At 38.4% G+C, this 14,509-nt stretch overlaps 1 protein-coding gene across 2 annotated transcripts; it reads right to left on the reverse strand.

Annotated features, from left to right (window-relative positions):
* Positions 1-970: 970 nt before the first annotated feature.
* On the reverse strand, positions 971-14,489 carry zdhhc11 (zinc finger DHHC-type containing 11). Of its 2 annotated transcripts, XM_026924689.3 has the most exons (12): positions 13,672-14,489; positions 13,451-13,561; positions 10,252-10,473; positions 9,566-9,744; positions 7,581-7,682; positions 7,361-7,485; positions 4,961-5,116; positions 3,921-4,036; positions 3,341-3,399; positions 2,734-2,791; positions 2,577-2,649; positions 971-1,725 (listed from the first exon to the last, which is right to left on the reverse strand). In XM_026924689.3, exons 2-12 carry the CDS (start codon positions 13,457-13,459, stop codon positions 1,583-1,585), a joined length of 1,242 nt encoding a protein of 413 aa, XP_026780490.3. In that variant the 5' UTR covers positions 13,460-13,561; positions 13,672-14,489; the 3' UTR covers positions 971-1,582. The 2 variants fall into 2 exon arrangements, with proteins under 2 accessions (XP_026780490.3, XP_053084082.1); XM_053228107.1 differs by lacking the exon at positions 4,961-5,116 and having other exon boundaries at positions 13,451-14,489.
* Positions 14,490-14,509: the final 20 nt, after the last annotated feature.

A 14,509-nucleotide genomic window follows, 5' to 3' on the forward strand; every position in this document is an offset into this window, starting at 1 on the left:
ATATATATATATAATCAGTTGTACTAAGAGCATCATTACCACATAAAAACCAGTGTCGTGTTCCGGCATTGTTCTGGATGTTAAAAATAATGTCTGATTAATTTACCAGTCTATTCTTGTCAATATTCTTATAATACAAATGAACTGTTGACCTTACAAACTGAAACAGAATTGTAGTCTGTACAATTTCCTGCACTCATCTTGATAGGTAGTTGTAAATGTTATGTAATCTTGACATAGTACTGATGTCAAAAGTCAAATTTTAGTATTCATCTTTGGCCCCATGCCTAGTGCTGTGCTAATCTTGGGAACCCCTTTAAAATTGTTTAACAAACAACATACACAATATACACAACAAAATACACAATGAATTTCATATGTCTACATTTCTGGCGTTTCGTCATATTTTACGTTTTCTTACATTCTTCTTTCTTAGTTTCTTCTTACTCTTAATTTGTAGCAGCCTGTTGAACAGTCCAGCTTTAGGGTACATCATTTGGAAACTAACCTGAAGTGCATGCTGGGATTTCAGTGTGCACTGAGTATACTCCACTATGCTTTCTGGCATGGATAAAAATGGCAAAACTCCCAAAATAGTGCACTATATAGTAAATATAGTGCAGTTTCGGATACGTCCCAAGCACAGAAGGGAGGCTGTTCTGGTGGAACAACATCATTGCATGAGGTACTATTTGGCGATCTGTCCTGTCATTTAGCACAGAATGTCAGTGTTTGATTTGAGACAGGACCACCCTGCAAAATTACAGGTCCTAGATAGTTAAGTGTGCGGTTTAAGAATAAAAGTGCATTTTTTTGCACAATTTTATATGCCTTGAACAACAAAGCCGAGAAACAAGGAGTGAGTAATCCTGCAGCGAACACCCTTCTGGGAACTGTAAATACAGAAATGATCACTCAATAGCTCCATCATGTGGTCAGGATCAAAATGCACGGTCATGGCTTTTTAAAATACGTTTTAACATTTATTATCAAACATAGGTACAAACATTAATGTGCAAAAATATAGTGAACACATGTCTAGTCATCTGTTCAGCATGGTGGAACAGCGGGTAGCATTGACACCTTGCAGCTCCAGGGTCCCTGGTTCAAGCCAGTGTTTGGGATACTGTCTGTGTGTTGTTTCACATGTTCTCCTTGTGTTTGTGTGGGTTTCCTCTGGTTCACTTGTTTCCTCTCACCTCCCAAAAAATGCCAGTAGGTGGACAGAACATGCTAAATTGCTGCTAGTTGTGAATGTGTGTGCATAGTGCCCTGTGATGGACTGGTATCCCCACCTCATGCCCAGTGTTCCTGGCATAGGCTCCAGATCCACCATGATACTGACCAGGATAAAGCACTTACTGAAGATGAATGAACACATGCAGGAAAAGATGCATAGTAATCCGAAATAAAAACGGAGAGTTTTCATGTCCTGTGCTTGTAAAAAGGATGTGTGCAAAATTACAGAGGCTCAGTCGGTGAAACAGTTCATTCTGTATGTGTGTCTTAAGTGTGTTTCCACAGAATAGCTGGATATACTTGCAGCAGTAGCTTATGAGCAGTTCAGTGTCACTGCTGTTGCTCAGTGTATATGCTGCTGATGAACCTCAGTGGTGTCTACGATGGAGGTGCTGAGAGGATTCTGAGCAATGGGGTCTTCACTTTGTTCAGTCGATGGTCTCTCCATCCGTCTCATACTCACTCTCCAATCCACTGGCGCTGCACCTGAAACCAACACACCAGGAGAAATGACACATTAGAGTGAGGTTTTGGAAAAGGTTTGGTTTTCAGCTCAAATTCATTATTTGAACCCCTTTCCTTCAGTTTGTACTTGCTTTGCTTGACTGTTTTATTTATTTATTTTATTGTGTTATGGTCTTTTATTTTCTGTAATATATTTTACCATCATAATCAGGAATATTTTGTTGAATTGTATTGTTCTTACTGTGTTATGAAGATATATTTAATTGCATGGTTCATTGGCATTTTAAATCTTTCATTTCTTTTTTTGTTCTGTACTGCGAGTTTACAAGCTTTCCACAAGGGTGTCTCTTTCAAGATGATTATCGAGAGCTATGTGTCTCAAAGACAGTTTGAAGGGCAAAACCTTCTCTGTTATTATGCTTTCAGCTCTGTGTTTTGCTGTAATGGAAATCTGGGGATGCATCTTTGGCTGTACTCCTTTCAGGTTCTACAATATACGGTATATCTTGATATATCTTGAGCTTGATGTATAATGTGTGTATTTGAAATTTCCCAGCAAGTCGAGCCTGACAGCCCTGACTTCATGAATTTACTGTTACAGGATTGTCAGGATTGTCAGCTCAGGAGCATCGTGCTTTAGAGTATTTTTTTTCTCCTCTACCTCCATATTGTTTGTTTTTCTATTTTTAACCAAAAAAATCCTATGTACTGTGGCTGTAAATGTTTAGATCAGTGGTTAAGGTTCAAAGGCACAAATGCTCAGCACTGCCTAGCCTGAATTCTGCCTAATTTGTTTTAGATAAATCATAAATCAATAAATTGTACCACTTGTGAGATGTTACTTTTATGAAAAAAAAAAGAATTGATACTACCTGGTATCACTTGTAGTGCTGATTCTGAGCCATAGTTTGGACAGTTCTCTCCATCAGCTGATTGAGGTTTTGTCTGCAGTGAGAATTAGTTTCAGCACCACATCTGTATACAGTAATGCTAGATAGAAAAGTGCTAATCTTAATGATCTTAATGAACCTTAGAACAGATTGTTCTTGAGACAGTTGACTGTCCTCTGTCTTGGTACTTGAAGATACTAAAGAGAGGGAAAAACGTATTAAAGAAATAGTTCAGCCAACAGTTCTAATTTGATTGCAGATGAATACAAGTTGTTTGCAAGAACCATGTTGCATATTGCTAAGGAAATTATGAAATGAAACTCCAGGTTTAATTCATTTTAAAAAGCTTTGTTATCAGTGGCAATGATACCCATGTAAAGTTGTTTGAAAGACCAGAGTTTTCTCTATTGAATAATAAATTACTCTAAATGGCAATATTGCAAAATGAAACATCATTAGACAATGATCCAAATTATATGATTATGCAATTCTAAATGCACCAGAATTTAATATACTCTTCTGCATATTGCAACACAGTTGGCTCTTATATTTTATGATGCTGTTTTTAATATAGCTGTTTCTTAAAACCATGTCCACATGTCAGCAGTGACAAGTTTCACATTTTAACCAGTCATATTAATTCACCCAAAAGGAATTTAATCATAAAACACATGGTTTAGGGTGACTTACCTATCTAGCTAAAACCCTTCGCCTATATGTTTACTCACGAATACTCTGAAGTTTACCTTGATTTGCCAGACAATGGTGCATTACACCCTAGAGACATCTTGAAAAGTCCAGGGTTCTGAGACAAGGAAAGTAAATATCATAAGCATTATGGTACAGAGCAGGGCCACAATACCGTAGACTATATGTAGACTATAATATTATTCACAGAAGAATCGGTGAAAAATATAACAAACAGAATCTGGTCATAAGGCAGTAAAACATCAGTTTAGTTGAGTTTATTTATCTTTAAAGAATGGAATAAAACACATTAAACATGAAACGTAGTTCACTCAGCACAGGTTCTGTAGTGAACACGTAGTGTAGTAGTGTTTGTAAATTGGAGCGCTATCTAATTCCCTCCATCACTGATTTTCATTCCCATCAAGACAGTTTGAGATAAATATTAAATGTACTGTATTTTCTACAGCTGGATTGATATATAAAGAGATGACCAGGAACAATGGGACACAAGCAGAGGGTTATAAGGTTAAAATGTTACACTGTTTTAAGGTGAGCTACCAGAGCCTGAAGGTTGAGAGTGAGAGTAATAAAGAAACGTGATGTTATGAAGTCTCAGGTGTGGCTGGATGATGTTACCCGAGATGCATCTCCGTTAGAGGAGGATGGCTGTGTGGTTCCTTCCTCCTGCTGCCTGGAGCTCTGCATCTGCCGCTGCTTCATTATGTACTCATACGTGGTCATGCCTTTATATACTACAGAGAGAGAGAGAGAGAGAGAGAGAAAGAGAGAGGAGGGACAGTATATGTGGCTGATCAGTATAAATTTTCCGACCTTTCCTATTCACTGTATTCAGTTGTTTTTCATGCAGATTAAGAGAAAGTATTTCTGGATATTACAGTCCAAATACAGTCAAAAGACTTTATTAAATACATCATTTGAAAAACAAATCCTAGTTGAATAGGGCTTACTTAACTCCAGATGACAACAAAACTTTAAACTTCTCTGATATTGCTAGCAATAAGAAAAATCCAGGTTGCGATTACTGATTATTTTACAGCAATTGTTTCTTTTTGCTTGAACAGTTCAAAACTATTTGGAGCATCAGTATAGGAAACACAGTAACAAGGATGTTGGAAACAACATCAAAAGGAACAAAACTGACAAAACAAGATTTAGACTTGTGCTAAGGAATGTATAAGTGCAGATAAATACAGAAATCAATGAGGGGTAATGAGGGACATGATTAAGTAAAGCGAGAAAAGTTAAGTATTCACCAGGCAGATCATTTTTTAATGAGGGCAGGAAACAATGATCTAATGTGGAAAGAGGAAAGTGGAAAGCAAAAAGAGTCAGACAGGGTGCAGAGCCTGGGAAGCCATAGGGGTCAGGAAAATATAGTGGTAATGTTGCTGGTACACACATATGTCAAAAAAGGTGAATCATGCATGATGAAAACATCTTATTTTGGCTAGTACAATTAGTAAGCCCAGTGTATATTATTATGTGTCTTTTAGCTTATTATAGACACTGTATATGTTAAGTATAAGTCAGTATAAGTTTCCTTTGGCCAAATTAACAACCTAATGACTAAATAGATAGATTTCATTTAATGACTTGGTTAAGCAAATGACTAGGTGAACATATCTTTCTGAAAACCCCTGAGACATAGCACTCACACAGGTATATGTGGAAGATCAGTAAGTGGCACAGCAGTAGGAATGAGGCGAGTGCGATGATGACAGTGATGACAGCCAACACGAGAAGACTGGCAGAAGTGGTCTGTACTGGTGCTAAAGGCAGGAATACTAACCATGTCATGCTTCCATTAACAGCTGTGTAGAGAAATTACAGAGTAACACTTAATCACACATTAATTTCATACACTATATTACCAAAAGTATTCGGTCACCTGCCTTGACTCACATATGAACTTAAGTGCTATCCCATTCCTAACCCATAGGGTTCAATATGATGTCGGTCCACCTTTTGCAGCTATTACAGCTTCAACTCTTCTGGGAAGGCTGTCCACAAGGTCGAGGAGTGTGTTTATAGGAATTTTTGACCATTCTTCCAAAAGCGCATTGGTGAGTTCACACACTGATGTTGGTCGAGAAGGCCTGGCTCTCAGTCTCCGCTCTAATTCATCCCAAAGGTGTTCTATCGGGTTCAGGTCAGGACTCTGTGCAGGCCAGTCAAGTTCATCCACACCAGACTCTGTCATCCATGTCTTTATGGACCTTGCTTTGTGCACTGGTGCACAGTCATGTTGGAAGAGGAAGGGGCCCGCTCCAAACTGTTCCCACAAGGTTGGGAGCATGGAATTGTCCAAAATGTTTTGGTATCCTGAAGCATTCAAAGTTCCTTTCACTGGAACTAAGGGGCCAAGCCCAACTCCTGAAAAACAACCTCACACCATAATTTCACACTCGGCACAATGCAGTCCGAAATGTACCGTTCTCCTGGCAACCTCCAAACCCAGACTCGTCCATCAGATTGCCAGATGGAAAAGCGTGATTTATCACTCCAGAGAACGCGTCTCCACTGCTCTAGAGTCCAGTGGCGGCGTGCTTTACACCACTGCATCCGACGCTTTGCATTGCACTTGGTGATGTGTGGCTTGGATGCAGCTGCTCGGCCATGGAAACCCATTCCATGAAGCTCTCTGCGTACTGTACTTGGGCTAATCTGAAGGTCACATGAAGTTTGGAGCTCTGTAGCAATTGACTGTGAAGAAAGTCGACGACCTCTTTGCACTATGCGCTTCAGCATCCGCTGACCCCTCTCCGTCAGTTTACGTGGCCTACCACTTCGTGGCTGAGTTGCTGTTGTTCCCAAACTCTTCCATTTTGTTATGATAAAGCTGACAGTTGACTGTGGAATATTTAGGAGCGAGGAAATTTCACGACTGGATTTGTTGCACAGGTGGCATCCTATGACAGTTCCACGCTGGAATTCACTGAGCTCCTGAGAGCGGCCCATTCTTTCACAAATGTTTGTAAAAACAGTCTGCATGCCTAAGTGCTTGATTTTATACACTTGTGGCCAGGCCAAGTGATTAGGACACCTGATTCCGATCATTTGGATGGGTGACCGAATACTTTTGGTAATATAGTGTATTTAATAACACATGAAAATGCTAATTCAGATAATATAAAGTGCCTTTTAGCATTGTGCAAACACTGTTAGCCATACTAAACTTTAATAACACACCTTGGGCTTTCTTTTTGTGTAAAAGGCTTTGTTTTTGTGCTATTTTGGGTGGAATCCAGTTTTTTTTTTTTTTTTTTTTGCATTTGTCACCTGTTGCTATTTCCGTTGTCATAAAAGAATACACTGTGCTGACACCTTCCGAGACTCCCTCTTAGCGTACATGGAATAACTGACATGACTTCTCTCTGGTTCATTCAGCCTCTTTCTGCCTGAGCAACCATGAACAAAACTGCACCTAGAAGAATGTTTTAACATTTTATATACTCCATTTATTGTAGTTTATGTGTGCTAATTGCATCTCCTACCTCATGAGAAATCGTAGAATGGCTGCTAATAACACTCTATACCTAGTACTGTAAAATGGTATGCAAGTTGTATTTTGGTGTCATTAATTAAAGTTTTTACAATACTCATATTATTTATACTTATTGAATGACAGTTCTAAATAGTTTTTGCACATAAAATCTCACTGAAGTTCAAACAGTAATATCTGCCAAACCTATTGCCAAGCTTTACTGGCAAAGCTCACAACCATGAAGGGTTAATAAGCCCACCCCTACTGTTGGGTAGTAATCAGTGAATGAGAGCGGCTCATTTTAAACCAGACGAAATAAGTGTGCTGCTTGTGCATGTTAGTATAACAAAGAATTTTTAAAACCATGTTGCCAGAGAATTTAGGTTTGTTAAACTGAACTCTGACTCTACTGGCTTCCATTCTGTTGCCTAGAGAGTGTCCTAAAAACTTTATTAAATCTACTTCACGCTTATTTGGGATGCAACATGCATGTGAGATGTAACACCAAGATGCGTATAAGGTATGAGGGACTGATGAAGACATGGGGTAAAAGGGTGGCTCACGTTTTCACCTTGAAAAGCTGCTGCTGTTCGAAGAACTGCAGGATTCACAAAGTGTTCAATGAAGACGAATGAGATGACCAGGATGAGGAGGAACACTCCGCAAACAGCCGAAAGGACAGTCACAAAAAATAGCCTGGGGACAGAAAACACAGGATCTGTAGGAAACACTACAAACTATATTAATAATAATTTCTCTTGCAAAAGGATATTTCTGTTCTGGATATTTACCAGTAGTTCCTCCTTCCTACACAGTTGTTGAGCCATTTGCAGTGGTGGTCAAAATCTGCAATGCACTTGTTGCAGCTGCCGCAGTGTTTCACTTTAGATCCCCTGCAGAGAGACAGTAAACAAGCTGACTCAGACAGGATGCTGGGCTTCTCTTTGTTGTAGCAACAGTTATAGTGAAAACAGCAATACAGCACACAATGCTCCCACTGTGAGGTGATAATTAATACCTTACAGTCACATTACAATGCTGTATTATAAAACCATAGATTGAAAATTACACTGTCCAACATACTTTCTGTCAATCAGCTGCTACTGTTTACTTCTGTAAACTTAATACTCCATGCAGTATATACAATAAAACAGTTATCCACAAATTAAAGGTCTTTATGATTATTCAAAATGTTTTGGATTTGTAGGAATTAGTGGTGTGGTTTTGTGTGTGCCTGGTGCTCCGAACTTGCTGCCACTACGTCACTGATATCTGTGGCTGATGTGATGATATTTTGCACTGTATATATAAATAAAAAGCAGAGTGTGTCTATGAAAATATACTATAGCACAGCAAGGATACAATACATACTAGCTGAACAAAAATTTGCCTCTTACTATTTCTTCGGGGTTAAAGAGTTGTTAAAATATTCACTTGGTCTTAACTATAGCGCCATCTGTTGTATAAATATTAAATAAGATACTAAACAGTATGGTGTCGACAGATCATACTGGTGTAGACGGGTTCAGATCTTACTTGACAAAATGTTACCAGTTTGTTAACATTATCAGAGATTCTTTACCATGTAAAAAAAAGTGCAATATGGTGTCCCACAAGGCTCTTTTCTAGGTCACCTACTATTTTCCCTTTAATGGGCATGCATTTCACAAACATAAGGCTTCCACTACACAGAAGATTATATTTATCAGTTACTTACCAATTATATTTATCACTTCGGCCAGATTCATATGTCAAGACTGTGTCAAAGATATAAAAGCTTGTATTAAGTGAAACGTCCTTCCACTAAATTTTAATAAAACAGAAATACTGATGTTGGGTACTGCTGATTTCCAGTTGCTGATTTCAAATGAGAGCTTGACTGCTTTTCTGTGAAACATATAGCTACATTTAGGGACTTGGGTGTAACTCTAGACTCAAGATTATCATTTGATTCTCTAAAACATGTAGATCTCTAAAATGGATTATTATTTGAGAAACATAGTAAAACCAGTAGAACTTGAGGCCAAGACCATCAACAGGGATGTCTCCATCCTTCTCCTTATTAATTTGTATGCCTTAAATACCCTTAAAATACACTTAAACAGGAAGGAAGCTATTGAAGCTGTTGATCTTTGGATCAGTTCCAAAATGTAATCAGTTTCTGCTGGTTACATTGATAATTCCTTATAAATCCTACAAACATTCTTGAGATATTGTGGTAACGAGAATCTCAGACAGGCAGATGGACTGCACCAATTGGTGGATACATAATAAGACATATGCTAACCCTACATGACGCCCACGTCCTTACCAGGAAAACCTACACTGACGACCTATTAAGTCAAGACTAGTTTGCCACATTTAAAGCAGTGACTGGTTTAGCTGTGGCATAATGAATGGTTCAGCTGTGGCATAACCTGTTGATTTACTGAAGCAGTATAACCCATACTGAGAACTTGCTCAGCTGATGCAGACTTACTGTTTATTCGGAGGAGTTTTCACAGCAATGCCAATGAAAGATGATTTTCATGACCCCTAAACTCTGAAACAGTGCTCCAGGGAACATTAGGACTGCCAGTAGTTTTCAAATCTACATTAAAATCTGTAGGTGATATAGAGTTAGCTAGTCTACCTGAACTTATTTAAACTAGCTTATTCCTAAAACAGTTGAGTGTTAAAAGGTGTTGTGCAAGGCACCAACGTTGGCTCTAATAATACATTATTAAAACAAATACAGTAACATAAGAGACCATGACTAGCCTTATACTGTACGTACACATCGACATCACACAGGTTGCAGTGCTGATTGTGTATGACATGTGGTTGTTTCTTCCTGTCGAACACAGGCACAGGGCTGGAGTAATCCTTCTTCACACGCACAGCATAGTCGGCTGGATCCATGGTCACCGCTGCCAGATGAGTCAACAAGTGCAGGACAAAGGCTGTACCGATTACCTGGTTAGAAGTATGTTAAGGTTTTATACTACATCAAGACACAAGGTAAACTGAACAAGTCATAGTTTGTGAACTGAAAGCAGGCTTTGTGTGAATTCAGAGAGTGTCAGAGAAGGAAGAGGGTCAATTGAAGACATTTTAGGCATTGTGGATTGTTACACAACCTGCTTCATTCCTTCTATAAAAGAACCATCACTGTCTGGGTCATGTTACTCTCAGTGTATTTTCCAATTCTAATTTTCCAAACTACATACATTTGGACTATTACCTACAACTCTGTGTGTGTCTGTTGTGAAGAGGAGAATGAGACAGCCTATTGTGAATTAAATTCTGAATTTCAGCAATTACAGTTAATTGATATAAGATTTTATCTGTACTGGAACCCAAATCTGAATATGTACATTATAGACTCAGTTGATTATTGGCATGCCTGAAACCTAACATTAACCCATTTACTTAAATAACAGTAGGCTACAGTAAAAGTACATCAAAAACTGAGCAGGATACTCCGTATGAAATGTAGTTCCATGGTGGAGGCAGGAGTGGGATATAAACTCCAAAGCCTACAATACCCATGAAGCAGTATATGAGCCACGCCACTGGCTGGAGAACATGAAGTGGTGAGGACCATCCGTTCACTCTAGAGTGAACTGGTGCTGTGACGAGGTCGTTGCTGCTTCCTCCCCGCGTCGGCACTGTGCGTCTGAAACGCCGCTCGAAACAGCTGACCTGGAAAGGAGTGAGTTAGCTTTACAAGGTTGTGATGGCTATCTGATGCCCTGTCTTTGCCTATGAAATGAAATCTTGATTGCATTTAACATTATTATTTATATTGTCCTTCATTCTTTAAATGCAAGGTTCATTTTTTTATTACCATTTAATCTAAGAAAACTTTATCTGGCTTTTGGGAACCAGCCTTGTGTATTTTTGTTCTAGCCTGCCAAAAGAGTGTGCATAAATGATATAAACAAGATGCACTTAAAACAGCCAACAGTTGCATGTAGTATGATATGCTATTTATCATACTCTGTTTCAATGAAGTACAGTATGACTGTCAGTTTGAATTTGAATGAAAAATAGTGCTTGTGTGGATCAGCATGATGCCACACTTCTTTCACTGGGACTGAGAAGCACAGACGCCATGCCTCCTTTAGTGGACCTGACTAGCACATAGGCCTTGTTTCCTGCACTGAGACTGACAGGTATACAAGTCAAGGACCTTTTAGTGGGACTGATAAACAAATCTCCTTCACTAGTACTGACATGCACATACAGTAGGCCACACTGAACCTGATTAGCACTAAACCTGACAGGTAGAAAAACCACATCTCCTTCACTGGGGATGACATGTACCAAGGCCACACCTCTCTCACCGAACCTGACAGGCACAGAGACCACACCTCCTTCACTGAGGGTGAGATGCACCAAGGCAATATCTCCCTTAATGAAACTGACAGGCACACAGATCATGCCTTCTTCACTGGCACTAAAAAGCACAGATGCTTCACCATCATGACTGGCACTGACAGGCACTCAGGCCATGCCCCCTTTAGGGAGATTGACCACCAGAGGCCACGCCTCCTTCATTGTGACTGGCAGACAAAGAGACCACACCTTCACTGGTACTTACTAGCACAGAGGCCATGCCTCCTTCACTGGGACTGAAAGACATACAAGCCCTGCCTTTTTCACTGGGACTGACAAGCTCAGAGGCCTCACAGAGGTCATGCTTTATTCACTGGAAAGTGCTAAAGAAAAGTCATTTGATAACTAAACACTAAAGCACTGGCCATGTGATACTGTAATTTACCAATGCAGAGATGCCCGAATTCATTCAGTCATGCGCACTGCTCTGACTCAGTGCATATTTATACCTCTGCAGCCTGCAGTTTGAGCTCTCTAATACAGGATGCTTCTGTCTTACAGAGATAATCTTCAACTCAGTCTCATTTGCCAGTGAAATGAGAATATAATAAAGTTTCTATATTCACTGAAGCTGCAAGTCCAAATGATAATTCATTGTTTACCCAGGAAAATGTTACTGTTGAAGCATGTAAAATGAAGCCACTTCTTACACAGCTTCAGGATATAGCTGATTGTGTTCTAGGTACACATGCCTAGGGGTAAAACAGCTTACTACCCTATCCACGGGCACTTTCAGTTCATGAACTTGATTTTCCCTGGAGAACAAAATACTAAGTAAAATTTCAATTCAGGTTTGTTGTACAAGCAAACTAAGCAACCTGATTAAAGAGAGACCTGTTTAACTCTAGGGAGGAGTTCTTTGTGCCAATCAATGTGGAAAATGAGCAAAGTAATTGGGTTGCCTAGCAAATAAAACCACAAATCTGCTGTCACGTAGTACGCTCCTGCTGAGTCGGGCCGGTGTTTAGTCCACCCTGTACCTGTATCAGTCTTTTACCTGTATTACTCTATGTTTTATATGTGTTTAGTCTTTCTTTGTCTTCTATTAATCTTTTTAGTTGTGTTTAAACTATCAAAATTGTATCACCTGCCTTTTGCATGTGTTAGTTTATATTTTATCTGCATTAGGGTTAGACCTAATATCATTTTAATACTATTTCATCTGCATTCAGCATACCTTTTACTTTTATTAGTCTTCTGCTTGTGTTTGGTCTACATCCAAGCTATATGAGTCCACGTACTGCCTCTTTCTTGTGTTTAGTCCATCTTTTACCTGTGTTAGTTTATCTTTTAGCTATATTTCATTTACTTCCTGGCTATATTAATGTTTAGTCCAGCTTTCAATTTAATATTCATGTTTATCTGCATAACTTCTCTACCATTTATCTGTATTGATCTTTAACCTGTATTTCATCTGCTTTTATCTGTGTTTAGTCTTTTTACTTCTATTGGTATATCTGGTGTAACTGTCAAGGTTAGTTAAAAAAACAAACAAAACAAACAAGCAAAACGATTTTGCCTGTATTAGTGCTCTGCTTGTGTGTTGACCTTCCGTGTGTTTCATTTTGCCTGTATTATTGTTTTACCCATGTTTAGTATGTCTTTTATTAGTCTTCTGCCTGTGTTTAACCAACTAACAACCTGTACCAGTCTACCTTCTGCCTTTCTCATATTAATTTCATTTATATTTTCTTGCCTGTGTTTAGTCTATCTGTTCATTTATCTTTTACTTGAGTTTTGTCTGCCTCCTGCTTATATTAGCATTTTAGCTGTGTTTAATCCACTTTTTCCTTTTGGAATATTTTTTACCTGCATTTTTACCTGTATTAATTGAACTTTATCAACATTATACCTGTTTCTTACCTGTGTTAAAGTCAACATTTCATTTGTATTAGTGTTATACCCATATTTAGCGTCCATTTCGCTTGAATTTCTTCCAGCTGTACTTCTTTATTTTTTTACCTGAGGCGTTTAATCCACCTGTAACATATGCAAATGAGGCGCTGTATCCTAGCAACGCTTTACAGCGCGTGAGCTAACTTTATGGAAATATAAAGATATATTAATGAGGCGCTTATAATTTCATCATTCAGCCAGAACTCATTTCATTTTACCTACAAAAGCACATCACTATTATTCTTAATTTTTTAGTCGGTATACAGAAATATTACTGAACTAAGATACATATATATATATATATATATCTCAAATGTTTACAGTGGGATACTACTGTCTCAATAAGCACAAAAATATAACGTTACATGTTAAGAAAAATACTTACATTCGTCATTTTATACTTTTCTTAGCATTCTTCGAATTTCATATGAAATAATTCGTCGTTCAGCCTACATCCTAGAAAACCTTAGCGTTTCCACAGTCTTCAGATTATTAACTAAAAAAGCAAAAATGTGCAGATTAGTTACACGAATGAACATTGTACACAAAGCACACCTTTAAATCCTCATATCCATGTCTGAAAAATCGCACAGTAACTTTCCATACGTGCTGCAGGTAGAGTTGAAGAAGTTACACAGGCTCCAGCCTCCTCAGGTGGTTCAGTATCGTCTGGATACTAGCAATGTGTCGTTTGCAAAGGAGTCGGTTCTTTTTGGTGAGAGTCGACTCCCGCATGAGAGTCTTTTTCCTTTCTTTTGCTACACATTTGCGCTAAACTTTCATTAAAGTAGCTGGGGTTTTAAAATTATCTTAATAATTACCTCGCTAAATATAATCGAATTTTCAAATACAACAGGCACAATAATATAAATGAATGTGTATTTGTGAAAGCATACATGACGCATTGCTGTTTAAAAGTATATAAAAAATAATGCAAAATAATGTCATTTTGTTAATTAGAAGGAAGGAAGAGTGCGATTTCATTTAACAGTATATACACTGGGTAGGGAAGTATGAACAATCATTGGTGTCTTGTTTCAGAAAAAAAAGATTCATTAGGGAGTCGAAAGAGTCGGTTCTTATCGGTGAGCTGAGCCAAATGATCCGACTCCCTGAAAAGAGCCGAAATTCCCATCAGTACGTTGCAGCCTTCCTTGCGCAAGCGCAGTCGCTCCAACGGGCGTTCTGTCAGTGCAAATTAAAATTAAATGGCTAATAAACCACCAACCTGCTGGCTGAGCTATTGTTAGTACTTGTATCTACAAGTGACAAGCGTTGGTAAGTGCAAATATTATCTAATTTTAAATAAATACTAAATTGTGAGGGAACCTGATTAGAGGTAGGTGTTACCACCCATTCTAGATAAATTATCATTATTCCTGCTATCTGTGTTAATGACTTATATAATACAATGTAATAACCAATGTTATTGAAAATCTTATGA

The sequence above is a fragment of the Pangasianodon hypophthalmus genome, chromosome 22 (genome assembly GCF_027358585.1).
Source record: "Pangasianodon hypophthalmus isolate fPanHyp1 chromosome 22, fPanHyp1.pri, whole genome shotgun sequence".
In the NCBI taxonomy this organism is placed as follows: domain Eukaryota; kingdom Metazoa; phylum Chordata; class Actinopteri; order Siluriformes; family Pangasiidae; genus Pangasianodon; species Pangasianodon hypophthalmus.

Excerpts from the sequence above, each read along its gene's own strand:
- zdhhc11 (XM_026924689.3), bottom strand. Across the intron at positions 7,683-9,565 it reads AACCTGTGTGATGTCGATGT|GGGATCTAAAGTGAAACACT; the intron begins GTACGTACAGTA and ends GTCTCTCTGCAG. Across the intron at positions 4,037-4,960 it reads GATCTTCCACATATACCTGT|TATATAAAGGCATGACCACG; the intron begins GTGAGTGCTATG and ends CTCTCTCTGTAG.